General features: G+C 38.0%; 1 protein-coding gene across 1 annotated transcript in view; it reads left to right on the top strand.

Moving 5' to 3' along the window:
- The first annotated feature begins 631 nt into the window (after positions 1–631).
- MEGF10 (multiple EGF like domains 10) overlaps positions 632–26,233 on the top strand; it is a 136,518-nt gene continuing 110,916 nt past the window's right edge. Inside the window, exons 1-3 of the mRNA XM_033181376.1 lie at positions 632–764; positions 8,395–8,496; positions 9,809–9,909. Coding sequence (XP_033037267.1) covers positions 649–764; positions 8,395–8,496; positions 9,809–9,909 — 319 coding nt within the window. The 5' untranslated portion in view covers positions 632–648. The remainder of the gene's footprint in view (positions 765–8,394; positions 8,497–9,808; positions 9,910–26,233) is intronic.

The raw sequence follows: 26,233 nt of genomic DNA, 5'->3' as shown, positions 1-26,233 counted from the left end.
AGATGGAGAAATTGAAGCACTATGTTTAAGAAACTTATGTTATGATTACTAAATTATAAACGTCTTAACAGGCAGGGATAGGGACTGGCTCTGTATTTTATATCCAGCCTTTGCATGGTGCCTAGGATGGAGCAGGCATTCAGTGCATTGAATAACTTATCGAATGAATCTCAGTTTGAGCCTGAGGTACCTCTCTCTTGATTCGATGGAGCGTCTGTTTCATCATTTATTTTCTAGGACAAATGAGGCCAGCTATCTCTGTGTGCCCTCCTCTTCCAGAAGGGAAATATGCCGGATGAGAGAATGTGGTGGCCTGCGTTGCTCTGAATTGTTCTGGTAGATTTCTTTAATATTGGCTGACATAAATAAGAAGGGCTTTTGTTCTTGTGGCAATTGATGATGATTTGCATATTTTAGTAATTTGCAAAATAGTAGCCACCCTGCACAACATAAGAAACGCCCCTGTCTCAGGGACCATGGAATCTGGTGACCTGGCTATTGAAATACATGTCTTGTTATGCACATTTCAGCCCCAGTGACAACTGGTACCTGGTGGTTGCTGTACTGAAAAGAATTCTGTGTGAGTCATTTCAATGCATTTCTAATTTGGGTTTTTTTTTTCTTGTAGGTTGTTCTGCAGAAAAAAAAATGTTTATTTCTTTGAACTCATGCCTGAGCTTTATTTGTTTATTATTATGGCACTGGATTGGGACAGCATCACCTCTGAATCTTGAAGACCCTAATGTGTGTAGCCACTGGGAAAGGTAATGGTTCTGAAAGGAGCCTGACAAAAAATTGCTGAGAAGTTCCCTTATATACTATAATTATCAGTCAGATGTATACAATTAGAATTTGCGAAGAGATTGTGAAATTACTTTTATGTAAAAATCATTAGTCATAGCTAGCAAATTAGGTAGTGTTAGTCACCTTGGTCTTACAGCGTATATATTATGTGAAAAAAATCTTGACATATCTAATTCTAATGCAGGTGCAATTGTAAGATTCAGGGAAAGCATTAATAGAGCAATTAAAAGATCTTCCTAAGGTTTTGTCTCTGATTTGAATTTGCATTAATTTTGGGGAGCTGGACTTATGCATGGGAACCCATGAGTAAGAAGTGGAAAGCAGCATGAGATAATGTACTAAAGTATTGAAATATATGGGATTTAAAAGAATTTTGCTGTAGATGGCTTGAAAAGGGAGACTTGATTTTGGGGTAAACTGGCAAGGCTGCATAGAGGTAGTGTCCCCTGAGATGCTCTTGAAGAACTGAATAAGATGAGTGGGTTGCAATGGTTGGAAGGGGATCTCGGAAGGGGAGGCAGTTTGAAATCAGTGCCATGTGGACCACCGAGAACTGTGCACAACCAGAACAAAGTTAGAACTGTATTTCAGGAGGGTATGATTATATGAAGGCAGATGATGTAATGTCCAGATATGAGCAATTTGCAGCAGAAAGTACAAAACAGTAGGTCATCCTCCAGGACCTTATAGTCCCTTTGGGAACACAAAAATAGTACAAACCCATCCAACGATATTGCAGTACAATCAAGTCCAGTCGGCTCTGCTCTAATGTGCTACTTGATTTTCCCAGAAATTATCTTTATCCAAAAAGTGTAAATGCAAGTGTTTTAAACAAAGAGAAGATGTTAAGTACTGGAGGGTAATATGTATTTTTAATAGCTGTAAGTACAATTATATCAAACTCTTGATCTTCAGCACCATGATTAGCAAACCACAGAGCACACATTCTAATCACCTTTGTCTCCCACTGTTAGGACGCAAAAAGCCCAGAGCCTCTCAAGCACAGCAGTGGTATTATTCTGGGGACACGCTGGTTTCTCACTCAGCATTATTTTTGGTGAGGGCACTACCTCCATCGGTAGTGTTACAAGCAGGGTAATTAAGACATAATTACCTGATTAGTCAATGGAGTTATATATTATTATGAAACTTTAAGCTGTAGAGAGAATATATGTATATAATAAAGTTCTATATATTTGTGGTATTAACTACATTATACAGAATTTAAGCAGAAGGACTTCCTATTAGTTCTCTTTATAAGATTTACAGCACTTCCATAAACCATTTCATCAAGAAAATATATAATAAATACTTATTAAAGTCATAAAAATGAATCAGTAGCTACATGAATGGGTATACGTCAAATTTAGTAAAGGAAGAGACCATTGGTGGTTGAACTTCTTGGAGGGATGATAGATTTGGGATGGGAGGAAAAGTCAAATTTGTGAGATGCTGTGAAACAAGAATCAACAGATCTTGATAATACATTGACTGAGGAAGTGAAGGAGGCAGAGAAGACTAGGATTTAGCACTTGCTGTGTGAAGTAATCCAGATGTCATTGCGCATATGGAAAAATAAAAGAGAGAGCTGATTTGAAAGGGAAGGTGTTAGTGTGGGTTTGCCGTGTTGGGTTTATAAAATCAATGTAAAATATGGGCCTGGAAGTATTTGGGAATATAGATTTGGGAATATCCAGCATGATGAGATGGGAGATGTGAATAGATGAACTCATATGAGATGTGAACAGATGAACTCTCTGAGGGAAATACTATAAGAGAAAAAAAGGCTGGGTGTGTGGTGAGGCCAGGATTTCGAGACCAGCCTGGCCAACATGGCAAAGCCCCATCTCTACTAAAAATATAAAAAGCTGAGCGTGGTGGCGCATGCCTGTAATCCCAGCTACCAGGGAGGCTGAGGCACAAGAGTCACTTGAACTCAGGAGGTGGAGGCTGTAGTGAGCTGAGATCATGCCACTGCACTCCAGCCTGGGTGACAGAGCGAGACCTGTCCCCCCCATCCCCCACTAAAAAAAAGAGAGAGAGAGAAAACAATTTCAAGGCTTCAAATAATCCAGCACCCACTTATAAATACACATTTTATCCTGCTTCCTTGGTCAGCAGTTGATCAGAGCTGCCAATGCATAATTGCATTGTTTGGCTCACCACTGATAATTCCCACTGTCTAAAACACTGCCTTGCATGTGGCATGTGTTCAATAAATAATCATTGAATGACTGAGTTCATCTTCTGATAGGAAATTAAATGACTAAATATGTACATCAATGTGGGAGGGGCATGGAGAGTGAGAAAGACAGATAGACAAGGGGCACATTAATCTCTAAACCTAATAGAACCCAACAACTGTACAAGTGATTAGTGCAAACTCTAAAATGCTCACTAAAGGGGAGAGAAATTGAATGTGAACAAACAGGAAAATGATGAACAAATTTTCCAGTTTTTAAAAAATGTACTACCAGGAAGAAGGGTTGACAGCTGTAATCTTCTTTTTGATATATTTTCTGTTGTAAGACTAGATAATGATTTCTAGAAGAAAGGTAAAAGAAAGTAGAATTGTTTTGGCAAGAATGGGGACTGGTGTAGAAGATAAATTAAAATGATCAAATAAAGGCACAGGTGACAGGTTTGTCTAGTATTTTCAAAAATGGAAATGGGCTTGAACTGAAATGGGGAGAGGAAGGTGAGTTCCAAGGGCGTAATTCTGGTAGTAGGGCTCATTTTAAGCTCTTCTTATGCTAAAAACCACCTGTACCCAATGGCTCAGAGTCATGCAATCACCTGGAGGTTACTTCTGAGTGTGGTTTGCAGAGCTGAGGCATGAACTTGTTAGAAATGCAGACTCTCAGGTCCTACCCCAGACCTACTAAATCGAAATCTGCATTTTAACAAGATCCCAGGGAGATTTCTCTGCATATTCAAGTTTGAGAAGCACTAAACAAAAATACTTCCATCAATGCCTTCTAGCTGCATCCCAATTGATATCTGAATATTTTGAAATAGAGATGTGCCTTGTGATTCTAAGAAATTGTACATAAAATGAAATGAGAGAAAATGAAATCATTTAAATACTCAAGGGGTGTTTATGATTAAAGGAACTCTGTACAGCATCTTTTTGGAAAATGAATTACTCTAGAAATCATCTATTCCTCCTCCTAACCTTCTTTCTGTATTCTGTAAATTTGAGCTTTTCCATTCAGTGGGGTTTCTTCTAAAGAAGGCGCAAGTGAAGAGAAACCACACTTTGCCCAAACCTTCAATTACTAACACAGAAGGGAGAGTAATGAATCAGCAGTCCTGAAGCAAGTAGAGATAAGAAATGAAGATTATTACCATATCTGATTAAAGTAACAAGATAATTTAGGCAGGTAAAATGTAATTAACCACTTTGGAATGTGCCCAAGTGATAATGGCTTCCTCCCCTTATTCTCCATCTCCTCCCCCACTCCTCTGTTCTTTGACCTTAAATTAAATCTTGCTGGGGTTTTCCCCAGATAACACTTAATAGATTAAAATCACGGTGATGATATGTTTTCTGTATGTATGAGAAGATTAAACAAACAAACAGGAAATAAAGATTTTTGCTTCTGAAGGCTGAAAGTTGTGCAGAATTGGGATCAGATTTTTAAAATTCCAGTTTCCCACTCTTTGTCTGTTTTAGAAGCTTTAAATGTTGTATAGTGATGTTTGAGAGAGGATGGGGCAGGACAGTGTCTGAGGGTCTCGGTGTTACTGACTCTATATGGTCAGTTACTGACTCTATATGGAAGCTCAGTGTTGCTCCTTGTCAATTAAAGTGGAATTGGACCAGATAATAGAGGAGGTACCTTCATACTCTGTGACTTCAGAAGCAGCTGCTGGTGAATATGGCAGTATGGAGTGTTAGCAGAGAAGCTAATTAAGTTCCAGCAGCAGCCTAACCACTGGCCAAAGCGGCGGTGATAAAGACCAGAGGAGGCAAGCCCATTCTTGCAGACACTTGCCTTCATGATTCAAACACATCACTTCCAGAAAATGGACCCTTTGAAGAGTGACAACTTAATTGCCTAATGATTAGTGGGTATTGAGCAAATTAGGTGTAGTCACTTTAAAGTATTTGGCAGTCATAATTTGAAGACCATACTAACATGGAAAAATGCTTATGATATACTCGAGTTAAAAAAGAATGTTTTAGAAATATGTGCATGGCGTGATTATTACAATGTAAGAATTTAGAAATACCTTCAACCAAAAACTAAAACCTCCTGGAAACTGTAAAGAAGCACAACAACATGCTGTGGGTGGTTATGTGAGAGCTGTGGAATTCTCTCTCCTGCTCTCTTTTTTAAAAATGTGTTTTCCATATTCCATAGTGTGATTAAAATACCTTTACAAATGAAAAAAAAGGAAAGAAGTGTATAGAAGGAAAAATAGTGTGTAAGAAACAACAGAAAAGAAATCCATGTTGAAAAGGCTTAGTACCTTTCTCCTATAAGCTTAAGTGGAAGCTTCAGTTTCTGACCGATGATAATTAGGCAGGTAATTATTATCGGTCAGAAAGAAGCTTCCACTTAAGTTTATACAGTAATTTAACTATAGTTAAATTAGTTGAACTGTAGTTTAACATAGTTAAATTAGTTGAACTATAGTTTAATATAGTTCAAAATAATTTATATGTAGTCAGTTCTGTATTGGGTTTGAGTGTCAAAATAATTTTAATGAGTAGAGCCAAGATTGAGGAGAAATACTCAAAACGTAATGAATTTTATACTCCTCTTTCCCCCAAGCTATATATATGTCTCCATGGAAAGCTATATCGTATTACATTCAGCATTTAAATATTGGCCTCTCATTAGGCTGAGAGCTCCTCGAGGGCGGGAATTGCTCAATAAATGTTTGTTGAATTGGAACCCTAAATACTTTGATTGTCCTTTTAATAAAAGAGCTATTGGTGAGCAGCAAGTGACAAGAAGAGGAAATTCATATACTCCAACATTCCCTGTCATTTAAAAACTCTTTTTGGTTCCTAGAAATCAGTGAAAACATTTTACACGTTGGCTTATGGAATTGGTTCTTCCCTCCACATCAAACAGAACTGGCCAGGATGCATTTATTGATAACTTTTGCACTCTGAGGCACACAGACTTGAATATCATAACATGGCCTTTGAAATTTTCTAGAAACTCTGTATCAGCTCTAGTTCCAACAAATGAATTTAGTTCAGCTAAATTAGTACTGTAGAGACTGGTTGAATAAGTGTTTTCTCCCAACTGGCATTAATTTAGAGTGGTTTCTTTTTTGTTCTTACATCACATGTGGGAAGTTGCTCTATTTTGCTCATAGGTGATGTAGGACTGTACCTGTACACCAGTTGTATACACAGAGGATATTCATTCACTTTGTTCTCCACTAGAAATGGAACAGAGATATAATGCTGTAGACCTTAAGATTCAGCTGTTTACAAGCAGCTGGATAGAAAGTGTCAACTTTAAACAATGAGAGTTAGAAAACAGGATTAAGTATTGAGTTTATTCAGCACAAAATTTGAGGACAGCCATACAGAAAACAGACTTCAAAGGAATGGGCTCAGTTTTCCCAAGTGGGGAAGTTAAAGTTTCACCTATATAGGCAAAAACAGAGAAGTTTAATAAGGTTCGACATTTTCCATAGAAAGCCAGTACATATGTTACAGTGATTTGATTGATTACAGTTTGCTACATTTCAAGGAAGATTGCTTTAACATTTCATGAGGAAGGGTAATGATCTGAGGGGGTCTATCTCTGATGCCATTTGGTTATTTCTAATCATTTATAGGAAAAAGAAGTTGCAGCTGCCTGCTGCATGACTCAGGCCACATAGTTATATTCCTCTCAAGGCTCAAAATAATTTAAAGTTCCAACAGCTTTAAATTTGAATTATTTAATTTCACAGGAGGAAGAAATATTGGTAAGGAAGTCTTAGAACCTCAGGACACTGCTAGGGGTCTGAAGAAAATACTGATAGCTTAATGTGATATGTCATTCCAAGAATATTAATATTTTAGCAAGGGCCTCTTGCTTTACCCAAAAGGAGTTACATCATAGCATGCAGGCATTTGCACACCACACTGTATCCTCATCTGAACTTATTTTTGCAGGTAGCAATGGGTAACATCTGTTGGAGGGAGAAAGAAACAGTCATCGAAAGTATATGTTAGAAATTCAGGATGCTAAATAAGAGGGGATCTTCAACACCTTCTCTGACTCCTTTTATTTTAAAACGTGATCATGAGGACCCAGGGAAGTGAGGTTATCCGCTGAACATCTCCCAGTTTCTCAGTGTCAGTACAGAATTATAACCCTGCCTTCTTCTAGTCCAGTGCTCTTTTCAATAGAGCCTGTTTTATTTGCCCAACATTTATGGAGGGTCACTAAATTTACCTAGAAATAAATTGCAATATCGCAAAGAATGAAATATACAAAACTATGAATAGTACGATTACTTCATGGCTGTCCTATTGAAGCCTGATATATAATGACTACCAGAGACCAGCTGCAGAAAGAAAACCCATTGTTTGTGAGGCTAGCACCACACAGCTTTTCAAATCAGAAGGTTCTGTCTAACCTGAATTCTTCATGCTGACATTTTAACTTCTTTCCTTCCTATTAGTGAACTTGGGCTGTTGATTTGCAGCAAGTGAATCAGTGATTATGGCCCATTTTGTTTGTTTGTGTGAATTAAAGGTTTTAGTGAAAATCTTTAAGAGAATAAATTGTTTGGAGAAGATTATCCACATTTTCTTATAGGCAGATGCTAAGCTCTTTAGCATGTAATAGACTGTTTAAAATGAAGAAGTCTGGAGTTGAACAGTGAGAATTCTTCATATTTCATGGATGTTTTCCACCCACGTTCTTAGGCCCGTAGGCTTGTATGTTTTCACTCTAACAGGAACCTGTTAGTGAAAATGTATTGGAAAACAGACTATTTAAGTAGTAGCATGCTGTTGGTATGATTATTTTAGGCTAATTGTCTCAGCCATATGTTTAGAACCAGGTTTAAAGACTACTTTATAGTATTTATTCAGTTGTTATGTACTGTATAGTCTTCCATTGCCTGAAAGCAAATTATTCCGAGTTCCAACTAGAGAAAAATATGTTCTTTCTGATATTTTAAGAATCAGTAGCAAAATGTACTGTATTACTTTACTTGAATTGTTTCTTTGCTGAGTAACATTATTTGAATGCAGACTTAGAATGAAAACCTTCTGTGAATGATCTTTGTTATCCTTTGAGCCCTGGGATAAAAGGAGGGAATTAAAGGCAGAAAAATAGAGTGGTGTTTTTAAATTTGGGAATATTAGGGTTTATAGTGAATAGTAAAATAGAATTTTCTTTAAAATTTACAGCATGAATCCTTGTCTTTTAAATATATTGTTAAAATTGATCCTTTTGGGGTTCTAGTTTAAATAAAAACCCATAAAAACATGGAAATTCTCTGTTAAAAGTCACTATGGAGTTGCAAATGGAGATAATTTAGCTTACAAACTTTTAAATACATAGTATATTATTAATTTAAAAAAGAGAAATACTGATTTCTTATTTTTCCATTTCTTTTCAGCTACTCAGTGACTGTGCAAGAGTCATACCCACATCCCTTTGATCAAATTTACTACACGAGCTGCACTGACATTCTAAACTGGTTTAAATGCACGCGGCACAGGTAATAGAAGCTCAGACATGTTTATGAGTTTGGCTAACTGGGAATAGATTCTAATACAGAATTACTAATGACAGCAGAAAGTGCATCCATTAATTCAGTGAATAGGTATTGAGGGCTTGCTACTGTCTTATCTTTGTGTCAAATTACAGGGGATATAGAAAAGCAGAAAGGTAGCCCATGCCCTAAAGGAGCTTACAGCCTAACTGAAGAGAAAGTGTCTGCTGTTTACCATCATTTGTTAACAAGAATTCATCTAGCCTCCGTGTTGCACATAACTGGGGGAGACACTGTTACCTATGGACAGCAGCAGCAGATGTCAAGAAATTCATGTCTTAGCATATGTTTCCAATTAAACATCTGACTCAATTTAGGCTAACTTAAATTTGACCCTTAAGTAAAACAAGACGTATTTTTTTTTCTGTAAATGTGAACACAGAAACAAAACTAAAATATAATTAAATATTAATGTTAATATAGAAGGGAACTCGGACGCCCTAATTTTATTAGTAGTATACTAACATTTATAGTGTATGAGTTATGCGTTGAGTGCAGCATCTGCTGATTTGTACTGCATTAAATGATGTTATGCTCAATGTCATTTCTTCACACAAGCTGGCCTTGGCCACTCTGTGTAAATTAGCATTTCCCGCCTGTCACGTTCTATTCCCTGACTGAGGCTTCATTTTTCTTCACAGCATGTAATCATTACCTGCTGTTACATGATCTAATCATTTGTTTAATGCATGTCCTTACTTTAACAAATTCAGCCAGATCTGTCTTCCCCAGTAAAATGTAAGTTCCTTGAGAGCAAGGGATTTGTATTGTTTTGCTCTCTGCTCATTCCCAATGTCTAGAACAGTGCCCAGGATATAGTAAGTGCTCAATAAACACATGCTATGTAAGTGAATCTGTGAATAAATGGCACTTTAGTTAAATGGAGAGGTCTTTTTTCTCTTAGCCTTCTATATTATAGTGGGATGAGACTGCCCTAAGGTTTTTAAGGGAATTCTCTGAATTCTTCCTTTAAAACATACATAAGTGAGTGATGGTTAGGTGGGTATCATATATTAATTAATCAGTACTTTTCAACATATTTTAGGATAAGTGAAAGAGGGAAATCATGAACCTACTGACCCCTTCAAATAAAGCATAGATTAGCTTCAGTCGGGCATCTTAATATCTTCTTAGCAAATTGATGAGTTAGTATTATATTGGTCTAGACATGTATTCCATATTTCTTCATAACTAGTTTGAAAGACTTTGCTTTTCAGATCTTTATTATGTTTAATAGCTAATTTTTCCCTTTCTATAGAGTCAGTTATCGGACAGCCTATCGACATGGGGAGAAGACTATGTATAGGCGCAAGTCTCAATGTTGTCCTGGATTTTATGAAAGCGGGGAAATGTGTATCCGTAAGTAAGACTTTCACCCCTTTGAGATTCGCTTGTTTTTCCCAGTGCTGGTTTGGTTCTGTTAATGGCAGCTGAGACGGAGGCCTGGGGAGGTGGGTGTCTTGGAACATTCCTTTTTTCTCTGGTTGCTACTTTTCCTTGGCTTGTGTAATGAAGGAAGCATTAACTCTGTCCTCCTGTCCTATCCAAAGTCTCCAAATGAATATTACTTAAGGAGAAAACAGCTGTTACAGAAAGCTAATTCAAGGCCGGAGGTGGTGATATAAATTATAATTCTTCAATGAATGTCTCATTGGAAATTGGTCAGGACTCACTGGACTTGGGTCACAGAAGAGAACAGAGAACTAACTTTCCTACAGCTGACCCAAGTCAACTTCCGAGAGGCCAGCATATTCTTTTCTGGTGCATAGAATGATAAGCCTTATTAAATGTAGAGGAGTTTTCACATTAAAAAATGACAGTGAGTCTGTGTCACAAAATAGAACTTCTTTTCATTGTCATTTTCCCTCTTCTGTCTTTTCATTGTCATTTTCCCTCTTCTCTTCCCTCCCCACTTCACCAATTCATTCTGAGATGTCTTGAAAGAAGTTTGGTATCTTATGACACACTTCAGAGAATCCTAGAATATGAGATGCATGTGAGATGCAGTTTGCAATTGAGATTTCCTACTGTTGTGTATAGGTCACTTAGAAGAGAGATCATTAAAGACTATTTTATTCGAGTATTCTGGCTCAACACACGGCTAGAGGGACAACTCTGCTTTCTGAGTTGAGATGCTGACATTGAGTAGCATAGAGACAAGGTTCTGCTGTAATTTGGAGGCACCAGGAATGACTGGATAGATCTCAGCTTAAGAATCTGGAGAGCCTAGTGATATCACTGGTTCTACCATCACTTGGCTGGGTGGCCTCAGATAAACCATTTATACCTCTTTGAGTTTCCTTTGCTGTCTCAGAGATAGTCCTTAGGATAGTACATGTCTCACCTTCCTTCCAACCCCTGGATTCTATTCTGTATGCAGACAGGGGCAGCTCTTTAGCTTGGATTCAGAGTCAGGGCTATATTTAATAATACATGTTCCGGGGGGCGGGGGAGCGGAGCAAGATGGCTGAATAGGAACAGCTCCAGTCTCCAACTCCCAGCGCAAGAGACACAGAAGACTGGTGATTTCTGCATTTTCAACTGAGGTACTGAGGTCATCTCACTGGGGAGTGCCGGACAATTGGTGCTGGTCAGTTGCTGCAGCCTGACCAGCGAGAGCTGAAGCAGGGCAAGGCATTGCCTCACCTGGGAAGTGCAAGGGGGAAGGGAATCCCTTTTCCTAGCCAGGAGAACTGAGACACACAACACCTGGAAAATTGGGTAATTCCCACCCCAATACTGCGCTTTAAGCAAACGGGCACACCAGGAGATTATACCCACACCTGGCCGGGAGGGTCCCACGGCCACGGAGCCTCCCTCATTGCTAGCACAGCAGTCTGCGATCTAACCGAAACGGCAGCAGCGACGCTGGGGGAGGGGCGCCCACCATTGCTGAGGCTTAAGTAGGTAAACAAAGCCGCTGGGAAGCTCAAACAGGGTGGAGCTCACAGCAGCTCAAGGAAACCTGCCTGTCTCCGTAGACTCCACCTCTGGGGACAGGGCACAGCTAATCAACAAAAGGGGAAGCAGCAGAGGCCTGTGCAGACGCGAACGACTCTGTCTGACAGCTTTGAAGAGAGCAGTGGATCTCCCAACACGGAGGTTGAGATCTGAGAACGGACAGACTGCCTGCTCAAGTGGGTCCCTGACCCCTGAGTAGCCTAACTGGGAGACATCCCCCACTAGGGGCAGTCTGACACCCCACACCTCACAGGGTGGAGTACACCCCTGAGAGGAAGCTTCCAAAGTAAGAATCAGACAGGTACACTCTCTGTTCAGCAATATTCTATCTTCTGCAACCTCTGCTGCTGATACCCAGGCAAACAGGGTCTGGAGTGGACCTCAAGCAATCTCCAACAGACCTACAGCTGAGGGTCCTGACTATTAGAAGGAAAACTATCAAACAGGAAGGACACCTATACCAAAACCCCATCAGTACGTCACCATCATCAAAGACCAGAGGCAGATAAAACCATGAAGATGGTGAAGAAGCAGGGCAGAAAAGCTGGAAATTCAAGAAATAAGAGCGCATCTCCCCCTGCAAAGGAGCGCAGCTCATCACCGGCAACGGATCAAAGCTGGTCAGAGAATGACTTTGACGAGATGAGAGAAGAAGGCTTCAGTCCATCAAACTTCTCAGAGCTAAAGGAGGAATTACGTACCCAGCACAAAGAAACTAAAAATCTTGAAAAAAGAGTGGAAGAATTGATAGCTAGAATGATTAATGCTGAGAAGGTCATAAATGAAATGACAGAGATGAAAACCATGACACGAGAAATACGTGACAAATCCACAAGCTTCAGTAACCGACTCGATCAACTGGAAGAAAGAGTATCAGCGATTGAGGATCAAATGAATGAAATGAAGCGAGAAGAGAAACCAAAAGAAAAAAGAAGAAAAAGAAATAAACAAAGCCTGCAAGAAGTATGGGATTATGTAAAAAGACCAAATCTACATCTGATTGGGGTGCCTGAAAGTGAGGGGGAAAATGGAACCAAGTTGGAAAACACTCTTCAGGATATCATCCAGGAGAACTTCCCCAACCTAGTAGGGCAGGCCAACATTCAAATTCAGGAAATACAGAGAACACCACAAAGATACTCCTCGAGAAGAGCAACTCCAAGACACATAATTGCCAGATTCACCAAAGTTGAAATGAAGGAAAAAATCTGAAGGGCAGCCAGAGAGAAAGGTCGGGTTACCCACAAAGGGAAGCCCATCAGACTAACAGCAGACCTCTCGGCAGAAACTCTACAAGCCAGAAGAGAGTGGGGGCCAATATTCAACGTTCTTAAAGGAAAGAATTTTAAACCCAGAATTTCATATCCAGCCAAACTAAGTTTCATCAGTGAAGGAGAAATAAAATCCTTTACAGATAAGCAAATGCTCAGAGATTTTGTCACCACCAGGCCTGCCTTACAAGAGACCCTGAAGGAAGCCCTAAGCATGGAAAGGAACAAGCGGTACCAGCCATTGCAAAAACATGCCAAAATGTAAAGACCATCGAGGCTAGGAAGAAACTGCATCAACTAACAAGCAAAATAACCAGTTAATATCATAATGGCAGGATCAAGTTCACACATAACCATATTAACCTTAAATGTTAATGGACTAAATGGTCCAATTAAAAGACACAGACTGGCAAACTGGATAAAGAGTCAAGAACCATCAGTCTGCTGTATTCAGGAGACCCATCTCACATGCAGAGACATACATAGGCTCAAAATAAAGGGATGGAGGAAGATCTACCAAGCAAATGGAGAACAAAAAAAAAGCAGGGGTTGCAATCCTAGTCTCTGATAAAATAGACTTTAAACCATCAAAGATCAAAAGAGACAAAGAAGGCCATTACATAATGGTAAAGGGATCAATTCAGCAGGAAGAGCTAACTATCCTAAATATATATGCACCCAATACAGGAGCACCCAAATTCATAAAGCAAGTCCTTAGAGACTTACAAAGAGATTAGACTCCCATACAATAATAATGGGAGACTTCAGCACTCCATTGTCAACATTAGACAGATCAAGGAGACAGAAAGTTAACAAGGATATCCAGGAATTGAACTCATCTCTCCACCAAGCGGACCTAATAGACATCTATAGAACTTTCCACCCCAAATCAACAGAATATACATTCTTCTCAGCACCACATCGCACTTATTCCAAAATTGACCACATAATTGGAAGTAAAGCACTCCTTAGCAAATGTACAAGAACAGAAATTATAACAAACTGTCTCTCAAACCACAGTGCAATCAAACTAGAACTCAGGACTAAGAAACTCAATCAAAACCACTCAACTACATGGAAACTGAACAACCTGCTCCTGAATGACTACTGGGTACATAACGAAACGAAGGCAGAAATAAAGATGTTCTTTGAAACCAATGAGAACAAAGATACAACATACCAGAATCTCTGGGACACATTTAAAGCAGTGTGTAGAGGGAAATTTATAGCACTAAATGCCCACAAGAGAAAGCTGGAAAGATCTAAAATTGACACTCTAACATCACAATTAAAAGAACTGGAGAAGCAAGAGCAAACACATTCAAAAGCTAGCAGAAGGCAAGAAATAACTAAGATCACAGCAGAACTGAAGGAGATAGAGACACAAAAAAACCTTCCAAAAAATCTATGAATCCAGGAGTTGGTTTTTTGAAAAAATCAACAAAATTGACAGACCGCTAGCAAGGCTAATGAAGAAAAGAGAGAAGAATCAAATAGACACAATAAAAAATGATAAAGGGGATATCACCACAGACCCCACAGAAATACAAACTACCATCAGAGAATACTATAAACACCTCTACGCAAATCAACTAGAAAATCTAGAAGAAATGGATATTTCCTGGACACTTACACTCTCCCAAGACTAAACCAGGAAGAAGTTGAATCCCTGAATAGACCAATGGCAGGCTCTGAAATTGAGGCAATAATTAATAGCCTACCAACCAAAAAAAGTCCAGGACCAGATGGATTCACAGCTGAATTCTACCAGAGGTACAAGGAGGAGCTGGTACCATTCCTTCTGAAACTATTCCAATCAATTGAAAAAGAGGGAATCCTCCCTAACTCGGTTTATGAGGCCAACATCATCCTGATACCAAAGCCTGGCAGAGACACAACAAAAAAAGAGAATTTTAGACCAATATCCCTGATGAACATCAATGCAAAAATCCTCAATAAAATACTGGCAAACCGGATTCAGCAGCACATCAAAAAGCTTATCCACCATGATCAAGTGGGCTTCATCCTGGGATGCAAGGCTGGTTCAACATTCGCAAATCAATAAACGTAATCCAGCATATAAACAGAACCAAAGACAAGAACCACATGATTATCTCAATAGATGCAGAAAAGGCTTTTGACAAAATTCAGCAGCCCTTCATGCTAAAAATGCTCAATAAATTCAGTATTGATGGAACGTACCTCAAAATAATAAGAGCTATTTATGACAAACCCACAGCCAAATCATACTGAATGGGCAAAAACTGGAAAATTCCCTTTGAAAACTGGCACAAGACAGGGATGCCCTCTCTCACCACTCCTATTCAACATAGTGTTGGAAGTTCTGGCTAGGGCAATCAGGCAAGAGAAAGAAATCAAGAGTATCCAGTTAGGAAAAGAAGAAGTCAAATTGTCCCTGTTTGCAGATGACATGATTGTATATTTAGAAAACCCCATTGTCTCAGCCCAAATCTCCTTAAGCTGATAAGCAACTTCAGCAAAGTCTCAGGATACAAATTAATGTGCAAAAATCACAAGCATTCTTATACACCAGTAACAGACAAACAGAGAGCCAAATCATGAATGAACTTCCATTCACAATTGCTTCAAAGAGAATAAAATACCTAGGAATCCAACTGACAAGGGATGTCAAGGACCTCTTCAAGGAGAAGTACAAACCACTGCTCAATGAAATAAAAGAGGACACTAACAAATGGAAGAACATACCATGCTCATGGATAGGAAGAATCAATATCGTGAAAATGGCCATACTGCCCAAGGTTATTTATAGATTCAATGCCATCCCCATCAAGCTACCAATGAGTTTCTTCACAGAATTGGAAAAAAGGCTTTAAAGTTCATATGGAACCAAAACAGAGCCCGCATTGCCAAGACAATCCTAAGTCATAAGAACGAAGCTGGAGGCATCACGCTACCTGACTTCAACTATACTACAAGGCTACAGTAACCAAAACAGCATGGTACTGGTACCAAACAGAGCTATAGACCAATGGAACAGAACAGAGTCCTCAGAAATAATACCACACATCTACAGCCATCTGATCTTGACAAACCTGAGAGAAACAAGAAATGGGGAAAGGATTCCCTATTTAATAAATGGTGCTGGAAATTGGCTAGCCATAAGTAGAAAGCTGAAACTGGATCCTTTCCTTACTCCTTATACGAATTAATTCAAGATGGATTAGAGACTTAAATGTTAGACCTAATACCATAAAAACCCTAGAAGAAAATCTAGGTAGTACCATTCAGGACATAGGCATGGGCAAGGACTTCATGTCTAAAACACCAAAAGCAATGGCAGCAAAAGCCAAAATTGACAAATGAGATCTAATTAAACTAAAGAGCTTCTGCACAGCAAAAGAAACTACCATCAGAGTGAACAGGCAACCTACAGAATGAGAGAAAAACTTTGCAATCTACTCATCTGACACAGGGGCTAATATCCAGAATCTACAAAGAACTCAAACAAATATACAAGAAAAAACAAACAACCCCATCAAAAAGTGGGCAAAGGATATGAACAGACATTTCTCAAAAGAAGACATTCATACAGCCAACAGACACATGAAAAAATGCTCATCATCACTGGCCATCAGAGAGATGCAAATCAAAACCACAATGAGATACCATCTCAAACCAGTTAGAATGGCAGTCATTAAAAAGTCAGGAAACAACAGGTGCTGGAGAGGATGTGGAGAAATAGGAACACTTTTACACTGTTGGTGGGATTGTAAACTAGTTCAACCATTATGGAAAACAGTATGGCGATTCCTTAAGGATCTAGAACTAGATGTATCATATGACCCAGCCATCCCACTACTCGGTATATACCCAAAGGATTATAAATCATGCTGCTATAAAGACACATGCACATGTATGTTTATTGCGGCACTATTCACAATAGCAAGACTTGGAATCAACCCAATGTCCATCTGTGACAGACTGGATTAAGAAAATGTGGCACATATACACCATGGAATATTATGCAGCCATAAAAAAGGATGAGTTTGCGTCCTTTGTAGGGACATGGATGCAGCTGGAAACCATCATTCTTAGCAAACTATCACAAGAACAGAAAACCGAACACCACATGTTCTCACTCATGGGTGGGAACTGAACAATGAGATCACTTGGACTCGGGAAGGGGAACATCACACACCAGGGCCTATCATGGGGAGGGGGTAGGGGGGAGGGATTGCATTGGGAGTTATACCTGATATAAATGACGAATTGATGGGTGTTGACGAGTTGATGGGTGCAGCACACCAACATGGCACAAGTATACATATGTAACAAACCTGCACGTTATGCACATGTACCCTAGAACTTAAAGTATAATAAAAAAAAAAAAAAGAGGTGAAAAAAAAATACATGTTCATCGAAAGAAAAATTAGAATAGAAAAAAAGAAGAAAATAAAAATACATTGTGATTATCTTTCCTGGTCAGTAATTATACTTCTGTAACATATTGCAAATGTCAGTATATTATTGTATCATAAATATTTGTTCAATCAATCTCAGCTGTTGAATATTCACACAATTTCCAAGTTTTACCTATAGTAAACTACTCTAAAGGAGGACATCATTGTGTTTAAATAATTGTTCATATCCTTCATTAAGTAAAAATAAATTCCTAGCAGTAGAATTGCTGGATTAGAAGTGTACATATTTTAAAACTTTTGGTGTGTTTCTAATTTAAACACCCACCAGCAGTAAAGGAGAATGCATTTTTGCTTATATCCTGGGCCAATTTTCCTTTCACTAATTTTTTCTTAATTTGCATGTCTTTGATTAATAATGATGCTGAATAAGAAAAATTATGTGTTTATAATCAAACATCTTAGAGAATAATCATGAGCAGATCTCAGTGGCCCAGGCTGATAGGAAATTTTCAAAAGAAAGCAGCGTGGAGTGCAGACAGTGGTGGGTATTGGGAAGGCCACTGCCCAGAGGCCTTCGGTGACATTTTCTTGATGCCTTTTCCTGGGTTCAATCTTACAAGCACAACCATCGACATACCGAGAGAGTAATTCTGTCTCCCAGCACACATTTCTATTAACCCAGGTCATAGAATTTGTATATGAAGCAAGGATGCTATTTTCCTAAGTCATACAGAACTTGGAAAGGTCCTTGTGCCTGTCTTCTGGCCATCCCTTCTCTCCTTGAAGACCTGGCATGTGGGATGCTAGACTTTACTGGCAAGCTGGTGGGTGAGTGTAGATCCAAGCAAGCTCAGTTAGAGAGACAGCTTCAGTGTTTCCTGGCATCAGCCACATAATTCAACACCTCTATTTCTTAACTCAGTAGTGCAGTCCTTCTTAGAAAGTTAGGCAATTCCACTAGCACTATCACGCCCGAAATCACATGGGTAAAAGTAAGTTTTCTTTCCTGCTAGACAGCTTGCAAAGCATTCCCCAAACTGCTTGAACGGACACCTCTAGCATTTGCCTCAAAAATTCTCCTTTTTTCTAGGCCTCTTGTTGACCAACTGCCCCTGAGACTGCAGCATTTTTTCCTTTAGATATGCTAATATATTTAATCAGTTTACAGTCTAGTCTCACTGGCCTGGGAGCTGTTGGTCTCTGGTCTCTAAAATATTTTGTGTCTCTCCACTCTGATGTCTTGATTTCATTGCTTCACCCCGCCTAACAATTGTTACGCTTTCTTGTTCTTGGGGGTGCCTCCCAGTGACTTTTCTGTACTCTTCACAGCTGGCACAAGTGAGGCAACCTTGTGGATAAAGGAACAAAGAATACAAGATTCTTGGTTGTGTTTTCATAGTCTCTTTTTCTACCAAGTTTTGCTGCCAGGCAGGTAACACGGTCACCTTTTTTAACTGTTTCCAGTTACCAAAATAAACACAGGAATCAGTCATAATTTTAAGTTAATTCTTGGTACTTTACCTAGAAGGCAAACAAGGATGATTTAATGCCAATACCTGTATTTGAAACAAGTTTCTTTTATCTTCTCAAGTAGCACCTTCAGGAGAGCAAGTCTTGTCTTCCCCTCCCTCCTCACCTCTGTTTCATCCTGCCTCACCCTCTCCTCCATGATAGATCCCACTGTAAACGGTCATTCTGGAGGCTTGACGTGGAACTGTCAGCTGCCCCACCCTCTTTCCACAGCTTTCTGAGGTTTCCTGTGGGGACCTGGCCAGCTGTCTTCACTATCATGTGTTAGTAACATGTCCTTTTGGTTCTCATCTTCCCCTCACCCACCCCTCCCACTTTCAGAGATCAGAACACTTCACAAATACTAAAAGTAGCTCTTCATTAGAAAATTGTCAGGGATATGTATGCTAAAGAGTCATCTTCTCAGGGCCGGGCATGGTGGCTCAGGCCTGTAATCCCAGCACTTTGGGAAGCTAAGGTGGGAGGATCCATTGAGCCCAGGCATTTGAGACCAGCATGGTCAACATAGGGAGACCCCGTCTCTTAAAAAAAAAAAAAAGTCATCTTCTCTAGGCTCTAGAGACTTTGCTGGAGAGTGGGCTGCCAGTGCAGAGTCAGCTGTGGTTGAGGAAGGGGAGCTGAGTGGCCTCCAGGAGCCAGGCTCACCTTGTGAAGGAGTCCATGGAATAGTCCCTGTCTCAGAACCATAAGGATAGCTTGTAGACGTCACCAGGATGATGGTAGGACCATGCAGCTTAGTTTAACTTGTTTTGGGAGGAAAGCAGGTTTCTATTCTACTTGTCCATATAAAGGAAGTCATTGTTCCTTTATAGTAGTCATTTCCTCTTTCACAGGAAAAATCAGACTCAACACAGTGGATTCAATTCAACTGAATAAAACATGCATTGATTGACCTACAATGTAAAAACCAGTGGGCTAGACTCTAAAGATTATGTGTATGTGTGTATATATATATGTATATATGTATATATATGGTATAATATATATATTTTGTGTATATATATATATAATATATGAGCCAGACATACTTTCTGCCATCAAAGAGTTTTGCAGTCTAAGTATCTTTTTTAACGGATTTCAGACAACAACAAAGTCATAGTTAACTTTATTGTGTGCTTACTATGTACCAGGCACATACATTATCTTATAAAATTTCTAAAACATTATGAGGCAGATATAATCATACCCCTGTTAAAGATGAGGAAAATGAGGCTTTGACAAATAACTTTTTTAGTCTGATTAATTGGTGGTGGGTGGTGGAGGATGATGCAGATATTTATGATAAATAGAGAATAAGATACTTTACCTAAATAAAAGAAATGAAATTGGCAGAGTAGCTTATGAACCAAGGATTATCCAACTCCTATCCATGTCACATGTCAAGAAATTCTCAACTGCATCTCATTACATGACTTCAAAGATTAAAAAAAAATGTGTTAAATAATTTTGCCTTGAAAAAAAAAGTCAAGAAAATTATCTGTTCTCTATGGTCAATTCTCTCTCTCTTTTTAAGGTGACTAAAATCAATAAAAATCTGTTTTCTTTTGAAATTGGATTTTTAAAAGGTTCTTGAAAACAAAGAACTTTAGAGAAATTAAGTAAATAGATCTTACAAATGCGGTGATTCTGTCTACATCAGCCAGAGGACTGATCGCTGAACTTACAGGCATCGTTGGTGGATATTCAAGATTGTTGTTACTGCTGCAGTTTCTTCACTTTTGGGAAATATAGGAAGGCAGCCTAGTCAGGTGCTCCTGCCTTCTCTGTACTGTCAAGGTTCCAGGGAAAAGGACAGTAGCTCAGAAAGATCCTGAAGATTTTAAGTTTCACATGAATACATGGGTGGTGTCCTGGAGTTAGTCCTTCATGTAAATTCACATGGAAACTGTCCCAGGATGAGGCTCTCATTTCATGTTTATGTGTAATAGAAGCAGCAGGTGGTCACTGAATGGCTCTTCATTCTGTCAGCTGTGGAGATTCTTGGAGAAAAAAGACCCTAGTTTTCTTGTGTATAGAGCATGATGAAGAGACTGGGTCTGCTTCTGACTGGAATGAGCACACAAAACTTTTGGAGAGGCTGTTAAAATACAGATTCTGATTCCATGGGTCCAGAGTGGGGCCCAAAGGTACACATTTCTACTGAACCCTCAGGCTGTGTGGAAGCTACTGGTCCTCAGAGCAGACTTTGAGTAACAAGGCTGTCTGTCCGAAAGACCAATGCATGTCATCAGGCAGGAAAGACCACAGTAGAGAGTGTGGGCAACGGTGTGGTTAGGAGCCTTTTCTTAGCATGTGTTTAGAAAAAAAGAAAGGATTGGACATTTTTTAATTAAAATATTACTAGGACAGGAAGAAATCTGTGATTCCTTGATGTGGCTTTACTTTGTTTATAAATTTAATTAAACTCTAAATTTGTTCATCCTTCAAGATTAATATTCTTGCCTAATCTGTGTTAAGAATTTAGATGCATTTCATTATTTTTAATTTGGTGATTTTTCTTTTATTTCAAGTGTTTTTTAAGGAACACATAGTGTTTGGTTATATGAATAAGTTATTTTGTGATGAATTCTGAGATTTTGGTGCACCCATCACCTGAGTAATGTACACTGTACCCAATGTCTAGTCTTTTATCCTTTACCCACCTCCCACGCTTTCCCTTAAGTCCCCAAAGCCTATTGTATCATTCGTATGCCTTTGCATCTTCATGGCTTAGCTCCTACTTATAAGAAAGAATATACAATGTTTGGTTTTCCATTCCCGAGTTACGTCACTTAGAATAATGGTCCCCAATTCCATCCAGGTTGCTGCAAATGTCATTATTTAATTCCTTTGGGTGAGTAGCATTCCATGGTATATATGTGTGTATATACATATGTATGTATATATGTATGTATGTATCTATCTATCTATCTATCTATTCTTTATCTATCTGTCACATTTTCTTTACTTGTTGATTGATGGGCATTTGGGCTTGTTCCATATTTTTGCAATTGTGAATTGTGTTGCTATAAACATGCATGTGCAAGTATCTTCTTTGTACAATGACTTCTTTTCCTCTGGTAGATACCCAAGAGTGAGATTACTGAATCAAATGGTAGATCTACTTTTAGTTTTTTAAGGAATCTCCACACCATTTTCCCTAGTGGTTGTACTAGTTTATGTTCCCACCAACAGTGTAGAAGCGTTCCCCTTTCAGCACATCCACACCGACATCCATTATTTTTCAAGTTTTTGATTATGGCCATTTTTGCACGAGTAAGGTGGTATTATATTATGGTTTTGGTTTGCATTTCCCTGATCATTAGTGCTGTTGAACACTTTTCATATGTTTGTTGGCCATTTGTATATCTTCTTTTGAGAATTTTCTATTCATGTCCTTAGCCCACTTTTTGATGGGATTTTTTTTTTCTTGCTGATTTGTTTGAGTTCCTTGTAGATTCTGAATATTAGTCCTTTGTCAGATGTATAGATTGTGAAGATTTTCTCCCACTCTGTGGGTGGTCCGTTTACTCTGATGATTATTTCTTTTGCTGTGCAGAAGCTTTTTAGTTTAATTAAGCCCCATCTATTTATCTATCTTTGTTTTTGTTGCATTTGCTTTTGGGTTCTTGGTCATAATAATTTGGCGAATTTTAAGTACAGGCTGAGTATCCAAAATGCTTGGGAGCAGAAATGTTTCAGATTTTGGATTTTTTCCGGTTTAGGAATATTTTCACATCCATAATGAGATACTCTGGGGTTGGAACTCAAGTCTGAACATGAAATTAATTTATATTTTATATACATCTTATACATATAGCTTAAACATATTTTTATACAACATTTTAAATAATTTTGTGTATGGAACAAGATTTTGACTGTGTTTTGACTATGACAGGAGCTCAGGAGGGAAATTTTCCATTTGTGACTTCATGTCAGTACTCAAAATATTTTCAGATTTTGGAGCACTTTGGCTTTTGGGTTTTTGCATTAGGGATGCTCCATCTGCATTAATAAAGAATCCTCAGAGAAATGAAATGGAGAAATGTCCAGAGGAATGAAATAGTTGTAATATATGTGTGTGTGCATATATATGTGTGTGCTTGTATAGATGTATTTGTGTTGTATATACATATATAGTATGTTTTTTAGTGTCACATAACTGACCTCTTTTAAATTGCTATTGATTTAAATCTCAGTTCTTGTACCTAAATATTCATCCAAACACATTCCTATATATTTTCATTAACACGTATCAGTTTTTATAATAAATATTTATGTGTTCTAGAGATTTCTGTGGTTCTTTATGGGATAGCTTACAGTTAACCAACACTTTTTTGTTATATACATTAATCCTAATGCATATATAGGAACTATAGTTAGGTTAGGAAGATAGAGAAGCAAGAAGTGTGATTAGTTTAAATGTTTATGGTTGAGAAATCACTGGATACTATTCTCTGCTTTCAACATATACCCATCATTTGACTGTAAATGCAAATATGGACATCCTAAGTGTAGTGCACATGGCCAGTGTATAGTTTTCCAAGGAAAACTGTTATATTTATTCTCTCTCCCTTTTGGCCTCCAAGAAAAAAAAAAGTTCAGTTCAGATTGTTAACATAGAATGGAGAAAACACATGAATTAAACCTAGGTTCAAACCCCAAAGCTACCCTGCATGTATAATGTCCCTGGGCCACAACATCCTTGATTTCTGTGAGCCTCACTTCTTAATCTGTAAGATGGATTCTAATGCCTATTAATCATGTAGGGTTGCTGTTAGGATCTAATAAGATATATGAAAGTGTTTTGAAAAATGCAAAAGACTTGCGTGTACAGTATTAACTAACTGAAAATGATGGTTCTGGACTTGATTTTAGTATTATTTGTGATGTTTGGATTTCAATTAGAAGATAAGAATTCTTCTGCTGTAGCTCTAAAGTTGAGTAAATATTAAGCCATATGATTTTCATGAAGTTTAAAGTAATTCTCATGGCAATTCTTTATCACAAATATCAAACTGACTTGCTAAACTGTGCATAATGATCCATTTACTTATATCCATGTGCTTATGACTACTGTGATTAGAGATAACTAATAGGATCAAATCTTCCTTTCTAGTCATATAAAATGTATTGTCTTTTGCTTTTCTCTCAGCAGAAGAGTGTCCCTGAAATGAAAAAGCCTACCTTCTTTTTCTGATTCTAGTTTTGTAATATATGTAGCTATTTAAAAATGGAAATACAATCAAATTTAAATGTGGAATTATTTTTGTATCAAAATAATTTTTTGATTTTTATCTCAAACTACAAAAGCAATGAATTTTTTGTACAATAAGCCAGATCCCCAAATATGCTAACTGCTCTTTAGTATTTGTTAAATGTGAAGTGTGTGTGCTTCTGTATGTGTGGGTGGGTGCGTATGTGCATACACGTATATGCAATATAAAAAAGACTATTCAGAGGTTTACTTTGTTTTTCATAATTAGTATTTGATTTGCTATAGTTATAAATCCAAAAACATAGTTGCTTCTTAAGCAAAATTCAGCTTACAGATGTTTCATTCATCAGTCTAACAAATTTAACAAACACATTAAGAAGCCTTTGACTAATGTTTTATAAACTTAAACACCTTCAAGTTTTTAAAATGGAATTCGTACATTTAATAGATTTGATTTTCATTTTAAATAATTCAGCGTCCAGGCCACAAACCTTCCCATATACTTAAATAATTTTTGTAAATCTAAATAGCCCAACTTACAAATAAGGTGAAATCTTATGTACTCTAAAATGTTAAACTACAGTCTGGACGCAGTGGCTCACGCCTGTAATTCCAGTGCTTTGAAAGGTGACAAGAGTGACACTCCATCTCAAAAGAAAAAAAAATTGTATTAGTAAGATTCAACTTTAAAATAACATTTTAAAATCAATTATTCCATTATACATTTAAAGAATAAAATTAGAAAGCTGACCTTTTATTCTACGGACCACATGCTCTTAAATATTATAAATGTCTTCATAAAACTAAAAATATGGACGCTATAGATTTGGATTCTCTCTCACACTTCTGTGCTTAACTGAAATCTTCACAAGGTTGAAAGATAATTACTTTCTAAGCATTGTCTCATAATTTTTGGTTTAATTTTTAATATAAGTTTGGTAGTCTCTTCATTTAATTTCTTGATATTTATTTTTATTATAGTAAAAACACGACATTACATTTAACATTTTAACTATTTTTAAGTGTACCATTCAGCAGTATTAAATATAGTCACGTTTTTGTGCAACATATCTCTAGAACATTTTTGTCTTGCAAAACAGAAACTCTAGACTCATTAAACACTAACTACCCCTACCCACCTCCAGCCCGTAGCAATCACCTTTCTACTTTATGTTTTTATGATTTTGACTACTTTAAATCCTTCGTATAAGTGGAATCAGACAGTATTTGTCCTTTCGTGACTGGCTTATTTCACTTACCATAACCATAATGTCCTTGAGGTCCAGCCATATCGTTGCAGCAGGGGACAGGACTTCCTTTTATTATTTTCTTTCTTTTTTTTTTTTTTTAAGGCTACGCAATATCTTTTCTGAAGTTTTTAAATATCAGGGAACATGGTCTTTGACTATTACCTCAATGGAGCATACTGAACCTACCCCCTGTTCAAGATGGTGGACCTGTATTCCTTCAGTGTAAGACATATTATTTCCTAGTACTAGTTTCAAATTAGATTAGAACTCAATCCAGTTGGCTACTCCAGTTGATTAAATTTTTGTGCATATCTTGGTCATTGAGATATGCAAATGTTTTTGGCCTAACTACCATGATAATTGACAGAATTATGTATTCTTTTCATATAATTCTTATATGAAAATCTTATAAGATGTGTGGTCCTTTATTTCTTGCAGATGTTAAAATAATATCCCATTGCATTTTCCAAATTTCATGGCTATGTTTGGAAGTGAAATCACAACCTCTAAGGTCATCTTGTTCACTCTCTTCCACTTTGCCATTGGGCTCATCTCACATATAGTCTGAAGTTACTCCAGCGACACTGGTGTAGCTCTTTCTCCAGGGTGTTAATTTCATCTGCAATATCAGCAATCTTTAGATACTTCCTATTTCTTTGTCGCCACTTTCAGCCTGCCCAAGACTCCAGGTAGTTCTCTAATTTAGAAGTTTGATCTTGTTCCTAAGATGAAAATATGTATAACTCAAATTGTCTTGAATATTGTGTGTCCCAAGCTTGTCTGTTAGTGTCTGTTCCCTACCAATTGCTGTGCCTGTCTTGCTTCACCTTCTTCCTTCTATTCTCCCTGCCTCTTCCTGCCCTCCATTCCTTTTTTCTTCCTCCCTTAGTTCTCTTCCTCCTTTTGTCTCTCATCCATTTTTTCCCCTTCTTCTCTCCTTCCTTTCTAAGCATCAGCACACTGAAGACTGAAGGATGAGTAAACCACTGTTGATGTTCTTCAGGGCTCAGTCTGTGCTAAAGAGTAGGAATGAAATAGACTGCAGAAGGAAGGGAAAGACGCTTGGGCCCT

This window comes from Trachypithecus francoisi, unplaced genomic scaffold, assembly GCF_009764315.1.
Source record: "Trachypithecus francoisi isolate TF-2019V2 unplaced genomic scaffold, Tfra_2.0 Lachesis_group2, whole genome shotgun sequence".
Lineage (NCBI taxonomy): Eukaryota > Metazoa > Chordata > Mammalia > Primates > Cercopithecidae > Trachypithecus > Trachypithecus francoisi.
The sequence above is the reverse complement of the archived record's forward strand: the minus strand, read 5'-3'. Positions and strand labels throughout refer to the sequence as shown.